This window comes from Panthera onca, chromosome E1 (genome assembly GCF_046562875.1).
Source record: "Panthera onca isolate mPanOnc1 chromosome E1, mPanOnc1 haplotype 2, whole genome shotgun sequence".
Classification (NCBI taxonomy): Eukaryota; Metazoa; Chordata; class Mammalia; order Carnivora; family Felidae; genus Panthera; species Panthera onca.
In genome coordinates, this window is record NC_138352.1 from 42,517,576 (window position 1) to 42,537,004 (window position 19,429).

Here is a 19,429-nt window from a genome sequence, read left to right on the forward strand (position 1 = left end):
CTAGGCTGACACTCTCTGTAATGGTGTTACATTGACTTCTGAACACCTTCCAGGCTGCTTCCAGCCATATGTGTCTGTGTAGTCTGAGTGGTTTTACATTAACATCTACCCTGAGTAAGATCTTTTGACTACAAAAGTGTTACTTTCAAATGGAAGATACCATTAGGGCTGCTTCAAAGCTCGGAATGGTATTTGGATTGGTGGTGCTGAAATAATGGCTGGGGTTTTGAAGTGTAAGGTCTAAATCTGTGTTGCATAACCAAAGGAACGTGTGAGTTTAAACTGTTTTCTTTGATCTTCCTTTCAAAAATCAGACTGGAGGGGAAAGGTTAAAGTCGCCTTAAAGTACTCCTCTGTGTGTGCAAAAATTTGGAAGTATGAAAATATGATTACAAGTTCCATTCATTATTTGTGTTCTGTGGTTTTCATATTGTTCTTGCAACTCACTTCCTTCTTGCTCAAGTTTTGTATTTTGAATTTCGTGTCAAGACCAAAATATAGACTCAATTGCTCTCTGCTTTATGTGGTTAGCAAGTATCTGCTCTATAAGTTGTTAGTCCTCAAAAATATGTGTTTTAGGTGGTTTTTGTGGTTTGCATTTTTTTTTTTTTTTGATGGCATACACAGTAGGTTACAGAGATACTGACACTCTGACATTAACTGAATCATTTGTGGTTAGTTAGGCAAAAATAAAACAAAAATGTTATCCCTGTCTTCCTCCTAATTTTAAGAGCTTTCCAAAGCTCTTACTATTAGGAATCCTTTCTTCAAACTGTGCTGTCTTAAGTTTTTGAAATTGTTGGAACAGAGTTGTAAAACATAAAATAACGCCCTGGCAGTGACTTGTTGGAGAAAAAAGGCTTGAGGTTAAAAACTGTTTTGAATACAGTATACTAACAGGAGATTTTGATGCCTCTTTGGTCTGGTCATGTTTGGAGAATATTGTTTTTTGTTTCCTTACATCTAAAATGAAAATATATCATCCAATTGGCTCATGGGGTGATTCTAGAGAGAGACTATCAGCTCTCATTAGAGATTGCTTTGTAGTTATAATAGTTACTCATGTAGCTAGTGGAGTCATTTTGTTGCTTATTAATCGAATACCATGGTATAACGTCATACTTCTCACTCCTTTCCCTATATTTCTTTGTATTTTTGCTTTTCCTCCCAATTAAAAACTTGTTGTGACTTCTGAAGTTAAAAAAAAAGTCATTAAATGTTCATTTTTTAAAAGAACTTCATCGTCAGTTCAGTTGTGTGGTCTGTATGATTACCACATGTGAAGTAGTTAGCAAAGTGATAACTATACACTTGTACATTTAAATAGGCGAAGTGAGTTCCTTCTGTTGCTTTAAGAACTGAATTCTCTTAGTATAAGACCTCATCACCTCTTCATTCTCACTCTCTGTATTTTTGGGAGGGGTATCAGGAAAGGTTAAAATTTATTTGTGGAATTTCCACATTTTTCCATGCCTATATATGTAAATAAAAGTTAATAGACATTATTTTTTTGACCAATTATAGGTCTACCTAAAAATTGAGTAGAAAGTACAGAGAGTTCCCATGTATCCCCTCACCACTGTATTTGCCCCTGTTTAACATCTTGCATTAGTGAGGTACATTTGTTAAAATTAATGAACCAATATTGATATAAGTTATTAATAACTTTAAGTCTATAGTTTACATTTTCTTCTTAATTAAAAAACTTTTATTTGGTGTTACCTTTAAGGAAATGATGCTCTTTTTTTTAAGGAACTTCATTTCAGTTGTATCTGTGTGGTTAGTACATGTGGCATATTTAGAAAGATTGATAACTACTTGCATATTTAAATGTGCTGTTTTTAAAACATCATATTGGTAAGAAAACCTGTTGCAGGTAAAAACATCATATAAACACATAAAGATTGGAATGAGTGTAGGGTATTTGCTAGAGAGGGTGGAGACTGCCTTGTAAGAACTGTTGCACAGATGATGTGCTGCTTTCCACCTTGGTAATAGCCCTTTTACTGAGAGCTGTAAAACATAGGAAGTAATATACTGGTGGCTTCAAGAATGAGATGTACCAAATGTGTTTTATTGTATGGTATTATAACACATTTTCAGACATTAAATATTAATAACTTGCTTTGAGAACAGTGGGGCAAAGTCAGATTTATGCTAAATACCATTAAGATTGAATAATGAGGCTGATATAGACCCAGTCATTTATTCATCCATTTATTCAACAAGCATCTTTTTGATTTAACTGTCTTTTATGTTACATATTTTAGATATGCAATTTAATCATTACAGTTGCCTTCTTAGATATATCATCACCTCTATTTTATTTTTTGAGAGAGAGTGAGAGCAGGGGAGGGGCAGAGAGAAAGGGGACAGAGGATCTGAATTGGGCTCTGTGCTGACAGCTCAGAGCCTGGAGCCTGCTTCAGATTCTGTGTCTCCCTCTCTCTCTTTACCCCTCCCCCACTCGTGCTCTGTCTGTCTCTCTCTCTCTCTTTCTCTCTCTCTCTCAAATTATTATAGTTAATAAACACAAGTCCAGTTTGTTGGAATATTTGATGTGGTTGATGTGTGATATTTGCAACCTATGATCCTGGCATATTGTTGTATGTACTTGCCCTTGTACTTGTCATTGTTGTACTTTCCCTTGATTTTGGGAAAAGAATAAAACTTCCAGGGTCCCACCTGTGGGCTGCTTTTACTCTGTCAGACTTTCCAAGTGGAACCGGAGCCATTACTGGTGTGGAGAACTCTGACATGAAAGATATTTTTGATTGAAAGTCTGCATGTGCATGAGATAAACATGGGGAATTTTTTTCTTTTGTCTTTCATGTCTGGTGTCTTGGTTTTCAATTCATATTTCTAGCCTGGAAATCATCTGCTATATATGCTGTGCCCATTTTGAAAAAAAATAGGCAAATTAATACTTCTTTTTAATTTTTTTTATTTTAAAGACGAAAACTTGTTAAAGTATCAAGAAAAAGAACTACTAGTCATTATCTTTTGTTTGAGCTGTTTGAGTTCCAGGGAAAGTATAGTAATTTTTGTGTGTTTCCTATCTTTAACAGAGACGGAATTTTCTTTGAATGTTAGTATGAATTTTTACAAATCATATTTTTCACTTCAAGAGATGGATATCATGTCGCTATAACCAAGCCATTGTACCTTGTTGAAGGGAGGGTTGCTTATTTATTACTGGATTTGGAATTAAGATATGAATTTGATTAGTTACAAAGAGTTCTACCTTTTTCTTGAAATGAGTTCTTGAGTCTCATTCATATTCTGAACTATTCATCATATATACATGTGGTAATCAAGGGTCCTTCAGGACAAAAGTCTTACATCATTTTCCCTGATGGCAGTCCACTACAATGAAGACTATTTAGTTAGTTTGAAGCAGCATTACTTTTCAGAGGATACTGACCTGCATTTCATTCGCTGTGCACAATAGATTTAAATCCATAATGTCTTAGAATCAGGGAACTGTAGTGGGCAAGAGACTTTAACAGTCATTCATGGAATAGTATAACTAATTCCAATAAGCATATGAAAAGGTGTTTGATCCATCTCCTTAGTCATGAAGAAAATACAAATTAAAACCACAGTGAAAGTCCCATTGAACACGCCAGAGTGCCTGATACAAACTGTTGGTGAGGAAGTGAGCAGGTAGAACTCTTTTTCATTGCTGGTGGAAGTGTCAATTTGTACAATCACTGTAGAAAACTATTTTGTTGAAATCTACAAAATATGCACATATGCCTAATATAGGAGCAATTCTAACTAGTAGATTTATACCAGGAGAAATATATATATATGTATTCACTAAATGAAATGTGCAAGAATATTCATAACAGTATTCTTTACAATGTTCTTTTAAAAATGCTAAAATCATGGCTCTCCTACAACTGTAAAATGGAACAGATGTCATAGATTTTATTTAACTCATTAATAAATGAGGTGTTTGGCAAGTTGTTACAGCTGGTTCAAGGGAGAATCTGAAGAACCAATATAGGCAATTAGAAATACTAAAATGAACTTTTTACGAGGTGCAAACCTGGTTAATATACTACTGAAACTAAAATGTACTGCCTGGAATCATCTTTTTTATAGAGTGGAATTCAATTGTATCTCTTCCAGACAAAATTCACTTGCATTTCTGTGGACAAGAGTCAGTTACTATCAGTTTTCTATAACTTACAATATTGCAAAACAAGGGTATAGATGTGTATAAAATCAAATAACCCCAAAGGGTCCACTAGACACTCTTGGTAATCCATTGAAAGGACATATAGTGATCTTTTTCTCATTTGAAAGTTTTTTCAATTTTTCCTGACATCTTAAGAGCCAAGAACTAGAAACAACCTGGAAGTCCACCAATAGTAAAATGGATAAATTGTAGTATTTTTCACACAGTGGAAATCTGTATAGCGATAGAAATTTAAAAAATACAATAAAAAAATAAAAAGCCAATCGTATGCAACAACATGAATGAATTTCATACATATGTAATTCACAAAAGAGTGTATACTGTGTGATTCTATTTGCGTAAATTTGAATGAGTAAAATTTATATGTAATGAAGTCAGGATAGTGGTTATGATTATTCTTGAGTTGGGTTTGTGACTGGGAAAGGGGTGTGAGGGACCTTCTGAGTATCTGTCATGTTCTGTTTCTTGATGTCTGTGCTGGTGACAGAGGTATTTTAACATGGAAAATTCATTAAGCTGTATATATATGTATGATTGAGGTGTTGTTTCTGTGTCTGTTATTCAACAATGTTTGATAAAAAGAATCAACTGCAGACACAATTCTCCATTTGACTAGTATCTAAAAGGGAAGTTGGGGGTGTAAATATGTACTCTTGTCCTAATTCTGTGTCATAAAGCATTATTATTATTGTCCATGGTATTTGATTGACTTTTCTATTTTGTAGTCATATATCTTTGAAAAGTCATCATGATTTCAGAAACAAGTTTGGTTCTGAGGGCTAGATGACCTTCATTTGCTTTTAGAATTTTCTAGAGGTAGTTATAAAGCTCTCCCACAACTTTTATAGCCCTTTCCCTGTGTGTATTGTCTCGGCTGTTATAATTTCCCTTTGCCTTAGATTGAGTTGTGAGATTCTAAACTTGTACTCTCCCCCCCACTTTTTTGGTTTGGTATGTAATTTGCATATTTTCACCATGCGAAAGCTATTTTCTATGGTTGGAAAAGATTTTTTTCCTACAGTGTGAACAAATCATTCTTTGTTCTCCTTATTGTGCCTCCAAACTGGTACGTCCGGTTTATGCTCCAAACAACAAAAGTCTGTCATCAGAAATTAAAATGCCAGTAAGAACAAAGGCAGAGACCCATGAGGAACTCTTGGAGAGGTTTCCTCCCTGTTTGCTCCTCTCCCCAAGTTACCACAGTTGCCAGGAAGTTGGAACATTGCTTGGTACAACTCCTTCCTTGTAGTTCTGCCCTTGTATTTATTATTATTGTTGGTTTAAAAATGAACTTAACGCTCCTGGTAATTCTTGTCAGGATATATAAAATCCTCATCTCTGAGATTTTTTTTTTTCCATTTTCAGTGAGCTCTTTTTTAAGAAATGTAAAAATCACTTTGAAAGCCTTTAAAAACTTAATCAGTTTTGACACGCATTTATTTGAGAGCAGAATTACCAGTGAACATGCTGTATAAAATTATTAGAGGCAATTGAAAGCGGCAGCTAAAGCCGAGCCTGTAAGGACATATCCAACTTGTGTTCTTTCTAAAATGTGCACATCTTATCTGTACATACTTTGTTGGCACTCTTCTGAAACAGTATTCCAGTGTAGCATTTGTACACATTGTTTGGAGAGTTCTCTCATCTCAGAAGTTTGGCATTTGAGACTCACTTAGGATACTTTGGAATTATGCTTCTAACAATCTTGATTTTAACATAGTCACAAATATTTGTAAATAGTGACAGAATGTTTCTTCATCCCTCCCTTCCCTTATGCTACAATTAAAGATTGAAGGATCTTAACTTAGAGGTAATAAAGGATGGGTAATAAATGTGGGATGCATTTTGTAATCAATCCTAATGTTTTTTCTTACCCTTTGCGGTATATTTAAAGAGGGATTTAGAGTAGAAGCTTAGAATAGAATAGAGCATTTAGGTCTGTTTTGAAAGCTGTTATGCTGGAGAGCATGGTGTGTTCAGATTTCAAAATGTTTTTCAATGTCAGAGTAAAGCTCATGTGAATTAAATCCAGTGTTAACAAATGTTTATCATATTGTGAGAATGCCAAGACAGGTTTGCCTTGTTCTTTATTATTTAGTATAATTTAGTACACATAGGTCAGTTAAATATGATTAGACTTTTATTTTTTATTTTACTTTACTTTAAGGCTTTATTTGATAGAACCAAAAGCTAAATGCTAGATCTGTGGAATATGGCCATAATAGTACACAGCAGATTTTGTGTTAGAATATTATGATTTGTTAAAAGTATGAATGTATATTTGTTAGAGTGAGAAGTGTTTTTCATTGCTCTGAATTACAATTTCAGTGCAACTTCTACAGTATTGTTTTATAATTTTTTATTTCCTTGTAAGTAGAATAGTCTGTATATTGAAGAATATTATTTATCCATTTTTATATCCCCATTTTGGTGGAGATAGCTAATAATAACTCTATAATATAAATGTATTACATTAGTGACGTACCTTTCAGTGAAAGTGTGCTTAATATCAGAGAGATCATGCTTTTTAGATTTTAGAGAATGTGTGATTCCTGTGTTGGGTGGAAGGTTGAACAAAGTGACCTTTTAAGCCTTTTTCTAAATTTTAAATTCTGTTCTATAATATTAAACTGTAGACTTAAGAGCTATAGTATATAATGGCCATGTTTTTCATGTAGAAAATTAATGTTCACAAAGGAGTTTGTAGAGAGCTAAATTCTTATCTTTTGCTATACTGAGTTTATAGTTTGGTGTGTTTAATTGGTGATAGGTGGTGCTGTTGTTGCACAGTTGGTGCGAAGAGCCTAGCATTCCTCAAACCTGCATCCCAAGTGCTATAGAGAGATTTGCCATTGTGGCCAGGGAATAAGTTTATAGTAATTTTTATAGGCAGAATGAATATGATGGCTCTTTAGGCATCACCGTAAGTTAACATTTATAAGAAACAAAATATTTATAGTTTGCAGTCCTTAAATTCAGACAGAAGAGAAGCTGAAGATCTGAAAAAGTAGTTAAAGGAAGTGCTGCAGATTTACAGTTTAATATTGAAAGCTTTATAAGCCTTTTATCTTATATATGTTGTTTATATTTTAAACTGCTTGTTTGGCAGGCCCTATTGAAAAAAAACTACCATCCGCATGTTTCTCTTATTGAATATTTATTACATGTGTTGTAAGTTCTTGAGTATTTAGAACTAGTTTTATAATTTTGGCCATTTTCCCCATCTGATATCACATATTCCATCAAACGCTTGAGAGTTATGAAAATGTATCGGGGACTAAATTATCACTTAAAGCAGTCTTAACTAATTCTAGTTTAATCTGCTCAATACTTCAATTAGCAGCAAACTGTTCTCTTGAACCACTAGTTTGGAAAAGCAGTTGTTTTTGCACTTGACACATATATTGTCATACCCTTTTACCTTTGGATTAATATACTACTGTACTCTTTATATCTGAGGAATAAATCTGATATGACTCAAAACGAACATTCATACAGTGTTTGATCTATGTGTATAATAAAAATGATGACATTTAAAGATGCTTACATATTACTTCTTTAATTCATAGAATATTGAAATGATTAGTATTTTGAGGTTCTTTGGCACCTTTACCTTTTAGGTTTATAAATGCAAAATAATACAGGCTTATGGGAGGTGAGGGGAGTGGAGAGATGTTGGTCAAAGGGTACAGAGTTGCAATTATGTAGAATGAGTAAGTCTAGAGATATAATGTTAAGGCATGATGCCTGTAGTTAATAACACTGTGTTGAATACTTTAAAAATGTTGAGGGTAGATTTCATGTGTTCTCATCATACAAAAAAGGAGGAAATGACTGCAGTAATAATTTTATTATGTATGCCTATGAAACCATCATGTTGTACACCTTAAATATCTATGATTTTAATTCAAAATATATTAAAAAAAGAGAAATATATAGGTTTATAGATGCTAAATGATTTATTCAAAGTCGTTAACAGGAAGGTAGTTGCAGAACCATAACCTGGTGCACAGGTTATTCATGTTCCACTATGTGTTCTTTGCAATATGTTTTGCTTTTTCTCCTTTACAACATATTTGCAGAAATTACTACATTTAAGTTCTGTTTTTCAGAATACTAAGAATATTTACCTTTTTGTTACGTGGAACACCTGGTACTAATTAAAAAAATCATAGTTGCTCTGCTCTAAAATGAAAGGCAATCATGCAGGAACTGAGCAGACTAACAGGAGTTTCTTAAAGATAAGAATTATAGACTTTAAGAGCAGATCATTCATTTTCCTGTTTATATTAAGTGTGTGCTCTTATCATTTTCTAAAAATATTTGTGGTAATTTAAATATGAATATGCTGAATGTGTATGAACAACCATAAATGTGTGTGTCTCTGTGTGTACATATATTACATTTCAGACAAAAAATTGTGATAAAATTTAGGAGATCTTGTTTTCATATAATCATGTTCTGACCTGTATTTTCATTTACGGAAATTTTTTGTCTTCTCATGCAGATCAGTGGGGAAGCGCAGGAGCTCTTTTCTGTTCGACATGGCCCCATTCGAGCGGCTAGAATCTTGCCTGCTCCACAGTTTGGTGAGTGTAGCCCTTGAGAAGAAACAAATCATTTAGGAGTTTCTCTTTTATTGGTCTTGGACTACAGACAGCAAGAATGATAACTAAAGTCTGTTTTCCTCCAAGTGTCCATGCCCCATCCTTTCCTCCCCACAAGATAAATTCTTGTTCTGTCAGTTGAGATGGAAATAGGTAATCTTAACCAATTCAATATGGCCATTCACATTCTACTGTGGTTTTGATTTATCTTCATCCTCTTTGATCTCAATTTAGCCTCTGACTTTGCTGGCTCTTTCTTGAAACCCTCTTCTCTCTTGGTTTTCATGGCATCACTCTTCCCAGATCCCTTCCTTGCTGACTGTACTGCTTTTGTTATGCTTCTGGCTTAGCTTTCTTCTGTGGGTATTCCCCAAGTCTCTGTTGTTCTCATGTCTTTGCTCTTCTTCGCAGTTATTCTTAAACTGCCTTGGAGAGCTTGGTTTTCACCATTATGTCGCTTCTGGATAAGTCTGCTGTCTATATTTCCAGCCTTGTCAGAAGTACAGTTTTGGGCTTTTGACCTTTAATCTCTGCTTTAAAAATGAATACTTCTTAATGTTGTATTTAAATATTATGTATGTTTTGATTTAAAAAGTCAAATATGTGTTTAAATTAAATATGTTATTTGGGTGCCTAATAACTCCTGACTCTTTAGTGATATGTTTTCTCATTAATTTGCCTGTGTTCACTCAGAATGTTTTTGCACGAGCAATGAAAACATAGTCATTTTAATCTTGTTTGCATACTCTAAAATCTTTTTAAAAAGAAGATATTAAAAAGTCTAATTCTGTTTTTAAAGTTTACTGAAGTTGGATAATCTTCCTTATAATACTTCATTTAGCTTATAATTCTCTAAACTGGTGAGAATGAAGTTTATTAAAACTTACTACTGTGTGCGTTATGCACTAACCATATGTGTAAGTAATGTCAGGGATCAATTTAGCGATTAAATCTGCTTAATGGAAATGGGAAGGGTGGAGGTAACAAGGCAACAGCATCCTGCAGTCATGTAGAGATTTTTCTCCTTGTTATTGGGCTATATGACACATCCAGAGTTCAGCTGTCTCTCCTTTGCTCTCTCTCACTCTCTCTTGCTCTGATTTTTATTGCATTTGAGTTTTGGTGAAATCTTTTAACAAGGAAGATTGTTGAACATCTTTTTCTGGAAGGTTTTTGGAGTAGCCAGCCTTCTCTTTGGATAGTTGGACTCAAGAACAACTTTATTATTAGAAGACTCTGCTATGTCTTTGTTTCTTTTGTATGTAATTCAGAGGCAGATTTTTCTCCTTTCAGTTCATTTATGAAGCTCTTTTATATATGTCAGTTATTAATTTCCCACCTTTTTCAACTTTTACTTTGGGCAGAAATACTTCGTGAGAGAGTATAAAGCTATAAAAGTTATTGTTGGTAGTAGAATTTGAATATGCTTAATTTATTTTATCTAATTAAAAAAAGATTTCTCTTCTATAATATAATATTTAAAAATATATTATATTTAAAATATAATTTCACACAGCTAAATGTTCTTGTGCAAAAGTTACATATGTATCACTTTTGTTGTATTTGATTAATTGAAGTTCTACACTGAAGTTCTACATGTGACTGATCACATAAAATTTGTAATGGAAAATAGAATACCCCATCCCTCTCTTTCATCCATTTTGCTTTGTGTGATCATTTTGATGTAGTAAGTTCTTTAGTAGCTTCTGGAAAAAAGATGTGTGGTAAATCTTGTTTGTCTGAAGTTGTCTTTATTCTTTCTTAATTCTTGATTGCTAATTTGGCTGGCTAACAAATACTTTTTTGTAAATGGTGTTCAGAATTTTGAAGGCATTGATCTAGTGTTATGGTTGAAGAGTCTGAAGCCATTTTGATACCTTTTTCTTTGTCTATGGCTTGTTTTTCTCTGGGAACTAGCATAATGTTAGTCTTGTTCCCAGTGTTCTCAAACTTTACAATGATGTTTCTTAGCTCATACATTGTCCTGGGCCCCTTCAGTGAGGATGAAAATTAGTGCAGTTTTAGAAAATTTCTTTAAATTTATTTTTTGATGCCTTCTTTTAGTTTTATTTGTTCTCCCAGGTACTTACATTATTTGGCTGTTATACTCCTTAGAATGATTAATTTTATTTTTTATTTTTTTAATTTTTATTTTTTAATGTTTATTTTTGAGAGAGAGAGAGGCAGAGCATTAGTGGGGGGGGGGGGGGGGCGGAGAGCGAGAGGGAGACACAGAATCCGAAGTAGGCTCTAGGCTCTGAATTGTCAGCACAGAGCCCAATGCAAGGCTTGAACTCACGAACCATGAGATCATGACCTGAGCTGAAGTTGGGTCGGATGCTCAACCAACTGAGCTACCCAAGTGCCCCTAGAATGATCAGTTTTAAAAAACAATTTCTTTCCTGTTCTTTTTGGGAGATTGTCTCCCTCGGGATTATAAACTCTTCTGTTGAATAATTCTTTTCTATTATCATGTTTTTCTTTTTTTTCCTTATTTTTTAAAAAAAAATGTTTATTTATTTTGAGAAAGAGAGCATACATGTGCATGCATGAGTGCACGAGAGAATTCCAAGCATGCTCTGCTCTGTCAGCTCAGAGCCCAGTGTGGGGCTCCATCCCATAAACTGTGAGATCGTGACCTGAGCCGAGATCAAGAGTTGGACTTAACTAACTGAGCCACCCAGGCACCTCTATACTAACTTGTTTTTCTTAATCTTACCTTCTCATACCCAACAATTCGCTCTCCCTCTCTGCCTACTCCCTTCTTATCCTCTCTCCCTCCCCTCTGCTTCTTCTTCTCTTTTCTTTCTTTCTTGATGTAATTTACATATAAATATTACCAACTAGAATCCAGTGATATATGCAAAGAATGATATATCATGACCAAGTAAGATATTTCAGAAATACAAGGTTAGTTAACATTTGAAAATCATTCACATCATTCAGTGTAATTTGTATTAATAGAACAAAGAAGAAAACCCAGATGAGCATCTTATTAGAAGTGGAAAAAACCTTTGCTAAAATTCAGTAATCATTTATGATTAAAAAAACCTTTCCACAAGTTAGGATAGAAACATCCTCAGTATGATAAAGATTATAAAAAACCTACAGCATACAATATACTTAATAGTGATATATTAAATACTTTCTGCTGAGTTTGGGATAACTTCTACCACAACTTTTATTTATCTTTGAATGTAGGTCCTAGACATTACAACAGGCAAGAAAAATAAATAAAAGGTGTAAATACTAGAATGAAAGATGTAAAATTGTCTTTATTCATCGATAACTTGATTGTATATATGGAAAATGCAAAAGAACCTATAAACTTTAGAATTAAGAAGTGAATTTAGCACAGTTGTTGAATACCAGGTTCATTAGATCTTTTGTGAACTGATCCCCTCACTGTATTTTTCCAGCATCATTTTCAGCCATCCTTTTAAAAAAAATATTTTTTTAAGTTTATTTATTTATTTTGAGAGAGGGACAGCATGAGAGGGGAGAAGGGCAGAGAGAGAGAGAGAGGAGAGAGAGAGAGAGAGAGAGAGAGAGAGAGAGAATCCCAAGCAGGCTCCATGCTGCTAGCACAGAACCCAGTGCAGGGCTCGGACCCACGAACCATGAGATGGTGACTTAAGCTGAAACCAAGAGTCGGATGCTTAACTGATTGAGCCACCCAGGTGCATGCATTTTCAGCCATCCTTAAAGAGTGTCTCACATCTTCTTCCTTGCTCTGATAGTACTCCTTTGTGATAGTTGTACTGAACTTCTTTCATTTCCTCAAATGATCCATTCTCTTTAAGGTCATTTCATTGCGATTTCCTTTTCTAGAATTCTCATGTTCTGCTAACCCTTTTTGCTCCATATTCAATTTAACAGTATGTGCTGATGTACGATTTACTCTCCTTTTTTTAATTTTAGTTGCTCATTTACCTCTCGTTAGATTGTTTTTGTTTTAAAGATTTTATTATTTTAAGTATTCTCTACACCCAACATGGGGCTTGAACTTGCAACCCCTAGATGAAGAGTCACATGCCCCACTGACAGAGCCAGCCAGGCACCCTGTACCTCTTGGCTAGATTTGTATTCTGTCTTCATATCTTTCGCACCTCACCAAGTACTTGTTTCAAGGTGTTAATAAATATTTGTTGAGAGTTGTTACATGGTGGGGCACCTGGGTGGCTCAGTTGGTTGAGTGTCTGACTTCAGCTCAGGTCATGATCTCATGGTTTGTGAGTTTGAACCCCGCAGCAGGCTCTCTGCTTTCAGTGCGGATCCTGCTTCAGATCATCTGTACCCTCCTCTCTCTGTATCTCTCTCCCTCTCTCTCTCTCTCTCTCTCTCTCTCAAAAATAAAATAAAAACATTAAAAAAAAAAAGTTGCTTCAAAAGATGGTAAAATCTTTTGAAAATTATGACCCAGTAGAAAAGCAGGTTCCCTTTCTGTAGGTGTTTCTGTGGAAAGTCTGTCCTTTAAAAGTGAGAAACTGAAGGATTTGGATGGCATCTTATGCCATGGTAGGTCATTATTAAATATAATATACTATAAATGGGCATTTACTCATATCAGCATAGTTTGTGCTTTCCATGGTCAGCAATAATTGATTATTTTCTTAATGAACCTACACCTGCTTTAGAATTTTTTATGAGAGTATTTCAGAAAAGTATGACCAATCAATTGGTATTCTAATATCAGATAAAAACTGTTATTTATTTTTAAAAATTTTCAAGAACTTATTTCAAGCAAAGCAGATTCTTCGTATCATTACTCTCAGTAGCCATTGTGGTTTTTAGTATCTCAGTACCTCACATTTGAAATAAAATATATTAGCATGTATGTGTTAATGTAAAGTTAAAAATGTATATGATTATAAACTTTGTGCTAGTAATGATTATTTCCAAGGAGTGGGATCAGAAAGCACTTTCACTTTAATATGTTTTTAATATCTTAAAATAAAGACCATATAATTCTAACCAGTTAAAATATTTATTATAAAAATTTAAAGAGGGGTGCCTGTCTGGCTCAATTGGAAGAGTGTGCGACTCTTTCAGGGTTGTGAGTTTGAGTCCCACATCGGGTGTAGAGATTACTTAAATGAATAAAACTTAAAAAAAAAGATAAAAATTTAAGCAATACTAATTGTAGAAAGTGAAAATTCATTTGGTTCTGTGTTATCAGAGATAAATCTAGGTTACTTCTTTCCTTCCTTTTCTTCCTTCCTCCAGATACTGAGTTCACAGCTTAGAGTATCCATTTCCTGACTTTTCCCCTTAACATGCATGAAATTAACTTGTAGTATTATGTCCAGGGCCTGATTCAAGTTCTTTACATATGTTGCATGTATTGGCTCTAGGGTGTGTGCGTCATTCCTTTGTATAAACATTTATATTAATTTTGACTTTCCCCCTAGCAAGTTATGTTGTTACATACTTCTATATATGTGCAATTAAAAAATACAGGGAATTATTTTCTTAGGATAGCTGTTAAATTTTTTTTAACGTTTATTTATTTTTGGAAGACAGACAGAGCATAAGTGGGGAAGGGGCAAAGAGAGAAGGAGACACAGAATCTGAAGCAGACTCCAGGCTCTGAGCTGTCAGCGCAGAGCTTGATGAGAGGCTTGAACCCGTAAACCATGAGATTGTGACTTGAGCCAAAGTCGGATGCTTAACTGGCTGAGCTACCCAGGCAGCCCTTAAGATAACTCTTAGAAGGGAATTCCTGTCCCATAACCAGTAAGGAAATCGAATTAGTAATCAAAAATCTGCCAAAAAACAAGAGTCCAGGGCCAGATGGCTTTCCAGAGGAATTCTACCAAACATTTAAGGAAGAGTTAACACCTATTCTCTTGAAGGTGTTCCAAAAAAATAGAATGGAAGGAAAACTTCCAGACTCTTTCTATGAAGCCAGCATTACCCTGATTCCAAAACCAGACAGAGACCCCACTAAAAAGGAGAACTATAGACCAATTTCCCTGTGAACATGGATGCAAAAATCCTCAACAAGATATTAGCCAACCAGATCCAACAATACATTAAAAAAATTGTTCACCACGACCAAGCGGGATTTATACCTGGGATGCAGGACTGGTTCAATATCCACAAAATAATTAATGTGATTCATCACATCAATAAAAGAAAGGACAAGAACCATATGATTCTCTCAATAGATGCATAGAAAGCATTTGACAAAATACAGCAGCATCCTTTCTTGATAAAAACCCTCAAGAAAGTAGGGATAGAAGGAGCATACCTTGAGATCATAAAAGCCATGTATGAATGACCCAACGCTAATGTCGTCCTCAATGGGGAAAAACTGAGAGCTTTCCCCCTAAGGTCAGGAATGAGACAGGGATGTCCACTCTCGCCACTGTTATTCAACATAGTATTGGAAGTCTTAGCCTCTGCAATCAGACAACACAAAGAAATAAAAGGCATCCAAATTGGCCAGGAGGAGGTCAAACTTGCACTCTTCGCAGGTGACATGATACTCTATATGGAAAACCCAAAAGATTCCACCAAAAAACTGCTAGAATTGATTCATGAATTCAGCAAAGTTGCAGGATATAAAATCAATGCACAGAAATCGGTTGCATTCCTATACACCAACAATGAAGTGACAGAGAAATCAAGGAATCCCATTTCCAGTTGCACAAAAAAATATAAAATACCTAGGAATAAATCTAACCAAAGAGGTGAAAATCTATACACTGAAAACTATAGAAAGCTTATGAAAGAAATTGAAGAAGACACAAAGAAATGGAAGAAGATTCCATGCTCCTCGATAGGAAGAACAAATATTGTTAAAATGTCAATACTACCCAGAGCAATCTACATATTCAATGCAATCCCTATCAAAATAACACCAGCATTCTTCACAGAGCTAGAACAAATAATCCTAAAATTTGTATGGAACTGGAAAAGACCCCGAATAGCCAAAGCGATCTTGAAAAAAAAAACCAAAGCAGGAGGCATCACAATCCCAGACTTCAAGCTATACTACAAAGCTGTAACCATCAAGACAGTATGGTACTGGCACAAGAGCAGACACTCAGATCAATGGAACAGAATAGAGAACCCAGAAATGGACCCACAAACGTATGGCCAACTAATCTTTGACAAAGCAGGAAAGAATATCCAATGGAATAAAGACAGTCTCTTCAGCAAGTGGTGCTGGGAAAACTGGACAGCGACATGCAGAAGAATGAACCTGGACCACTTTCTTACACCATACACAAAAAGAAACTCAAAATGGATGAAAGACCTCAATGTAAGACAGGAAGCCACCAAAATCCTCGAGGAGAAAGCAGGCAAAAACCTCTTTGATCTTGGCCGCAGCAACTTCTTACTCAACATGTCTCCAGAGGCAAGGGAAACAAAAGCAAAAATGAACCACTGGGACCTCATCAAAATAAAAAGCTTCTGCACAACGAAGAAAACAATCAGCAAAGCTAAAAGGCAGCCTACAGAATGGGAGAAGATATTTGCAAATGACATATCAGATAAAGGGTTAGTATCCAAAATCTATAAAAAGTTCACCAAACTCCACACCCGAAAAACAAATAATCCAGTGAAGAAATGGGCAAAAGACATGAATAGACACTTCTCCAAAGAAGACATCCAGATGGCCAGCTGACACATGAAAAAATGCTCCACATCACTCATCATCAGGGAAATACAAATCAAAACCACAATGAGATACCACCTCACACCTGTCAGAATGGCTAACATTAACAACTCAGGCAACGACAGATGTTGGCGAGGATGCAGAGAAAGAGGATCTCTTTTGCATTGTTGGTGGGAATGCAGGCTGATGCAGAGAAAGAGGATCTCTTTTGCATTGTTGGTGGGAATGCAGGCTGGTGCAGCCACTCTCGAAAACAGTATGGAGGTTCCTCCAAAAGTTAAAAATAGAACTATCCTGCGACCCAGCAATTGCACTACTAGGCATTTTTCCAAGGGGTACAGGTGTGCTGTTTCGAAGGGACACATGCACCCCCATATTATTAACAGCACTATCAACAGTAGCCAAAGTATGGAAAGAGCCTAAATGTCCATCAACGGATGAATGGATAAAGAAGGTGTGGTATATCTATACAATGGAGTATTACTCAGCAATCAAAAAGAATGAAATCTTGCCATTTGCAACTATGTGCATGGAACTGGAGGGTATTATGCTAAGTTAGATTAGTCAGAGAAAAACAAAAATCCTATGACTTCACTCACATGAGGACTTTAAGAGAGAAAACAGATGAACGTAAGGGAATGGAAACAAAAATAATGTAAAAACAGGGAGGGGGACAAAACAGAAGAGACTCATAAATATGGAGAACAAATTGAGGGTTATGGGAGGAGTTGTGGGAGGGGGAATGGGCTAAATGGGTAACGGGCACTAAGGAATCTATTCCTGAAATCATTGTTGCATTATATGCTAACTAATTTGGATGTAAATTAAAAAAAATTAAAAATAAAATTAAAAAGAAGGGAATTCCTGGGTAAAGAATATATACGTGTAAAATTTTGATACATCTTGTAAGGTTGCTTCTCAGAGAGAGTATACCGACATCTGTACATGAAAATTCCTTTTTTCTCCAATTCTGTCCTTTACTGTCTATCTATTATGAATCTTTATAGTTTTTGCATATCTGATGGAGGAAAACCCTTTTCATTTGTAATTTTTTGGTCTTTGAGTGCTAGGAAGAGTAGAAAATCTTCACGTTTTTGCTGTTTATTCTGATTAATACCTTGCTTATTTGTACCCTTTGCTCTGATTGATTGAGCTCTTGATTATTATTAGTGATATATTGTTATGGATATGTATCCTGTAAACTTCATATATAGTTTGCCATTTGTCATGTTATCTGATGAAATCTATCAGTCTTTAGTTTCATGCAACGAAAATCTTTGCATATTTTATAACCATGTCTAACTTTAAATCTTGACTCTTCTTGAAAGTTGAATTTACTTTTTTTTGTTATTTGTTTTATTTTTATATTTTCTTGGTTGTTCCTTGACATCTTCTGATTTTCATAGGGTTTTGGGGAAGTTTCTCCTTTATTAAGGTGTTTTCCATACTATGATGTATTTCTTTGGAATAATGAGACAGCAATCTAATCACTACTTTCTCTGCAGTGCTTTCCATAATTATGTGGAAAATGAGTAGTGATACAAAATGTATTTATTCTGTATTTCACAAAAGAGGAACTAGAGCTCTACTTTTGTATAAAGTATTTTTTTAAAATCATTTGTCAGTGACCAAATGAATAATGCTGTTTTTAACTGTAATAGAGCTTGTAACTGTATTAGAAGTTATATTAGCCTTGTATTCATGCTGTTTTCTTATTGGTTATGGAGAAAGATTATTTTAGTCTCAGACTTGAATCAGATTTCTTAGAAATGCAGATTAAATCTTATTCATTATCCTTAGGAGTCCAGTGTACTGAGTACCTGAACTTCTTCATATTGAGAATGTATTAGAACTAATTCTTATAAGCTAGGACCTTTTTTCTGAGAATAGAAGGACTCTGGAGAAGAAGTTTCTTCGAGTGTCTATGAGCCAAAGTTCTCTCGTCCACAATACTGGGTAGCCAATTTGGTTTATTTCTTCTGGGTTATTTATACTTATCACTGGAAAGGTACTATTATTTTTTGTTCTGCTATAAGGAATTTACAATTTCACATCTCAAAATATTTAAAGGTTTAAAAAGAACCCTAAGATCCAACCCAGTTTTTCCTAGTGGAAGGTAAATTCCAGGTATTTTCTGAAACTTATTATAAACAGACCACCAGGCAGTCAAAAATACTAATCATTGTTGGTTTTTTATGCTATGAATGGCTAGAGTTATTTTTCTAGAAACAAACATGCAGGGTAATTCTAAAGTTAAGCTTTTTTCATTTGCTTATTTTTGTAAATTTTCAGAGTACTTTTTCATAAGGTACAACCACCAGTTTCATCCTTTTCAAATGACTTAAATGTGCTTTTTGATCACATTCAAAGAAGAGCTGTTTGATTTTTCAGCTGTGTGAATTCAGAAATTTTGATTAACTTCACCAGAAGGATTTGCTATAATTTTTTTTTGTTTTGCTCTAAAATTCTAACTTCAAACAAATAAATCCTGTAAACACGCACACAGACGCACAGAATCTGTTCAACCAAGACACCAGCAGCCTTCCAAAAGTAGGCCAACTGACATTTGCTCATAGTCATCACCAGTACTTTGCAAAGAGGAAACAGGCTTATTGACATTTTAAATGGCCAAACTATGAGATTTAAGGCCTCCCTAATGTTTTCTGCTCTAATTATTTCTCAGTTTGCCTTGTGTATTCTTTTTTAATAACACCTCATCTTTTTTGTTGGGGCCTTTACTACTTGGAATCATTTAGGTTTTTACAAAATTTTGCTAAACCTGTGATTTAGGTAAATTATGACTGGAAATATATATTCCTCTTAAATTTCTTTGTTTTGCTCGGAGAAACAGTTTCCAGGAGAGAATATCTGTTTTAGAAGTGCTGCTTTTTTAGTTTTTTAGTTTTTGTGATGTCATGGTGTTGAATTTGAGACATTGATCTAAGAGTATTCTCAGTTTATATCTATTTGAACCCAGTAATTAAAGAT

At 34.7% G+C, this 19,429-nt stretch overlaps 1 protein-coding gene across 13 annotated transcripts in view; it reads left to right on the top strand.

Annotated features, from left to right (window-relative positions):
* The window catches only part of BCAS3 (BCAS3 microtubule associated cell migration factor), a 614,259-nt gene that overhangs the window by 41,017 nt on the left and 553,813 nt on the right, over window positions 1-19,429 (top strand). For all 13 annotated transcript variants that reach the window (XM_078437391.2, XM_078437395.2, XM_078437397.2 and 10 more), the window contains one exon: window positions 8,715-8,796. In XM_078437391.2, coding sequence (XP_078293517.1) covers window positions 8,715-8,796 — 82 coding nt within the window. The remainder of the gene's footprint in view (window positions 1-8,714; window positions 8,797-19,429) is intronic.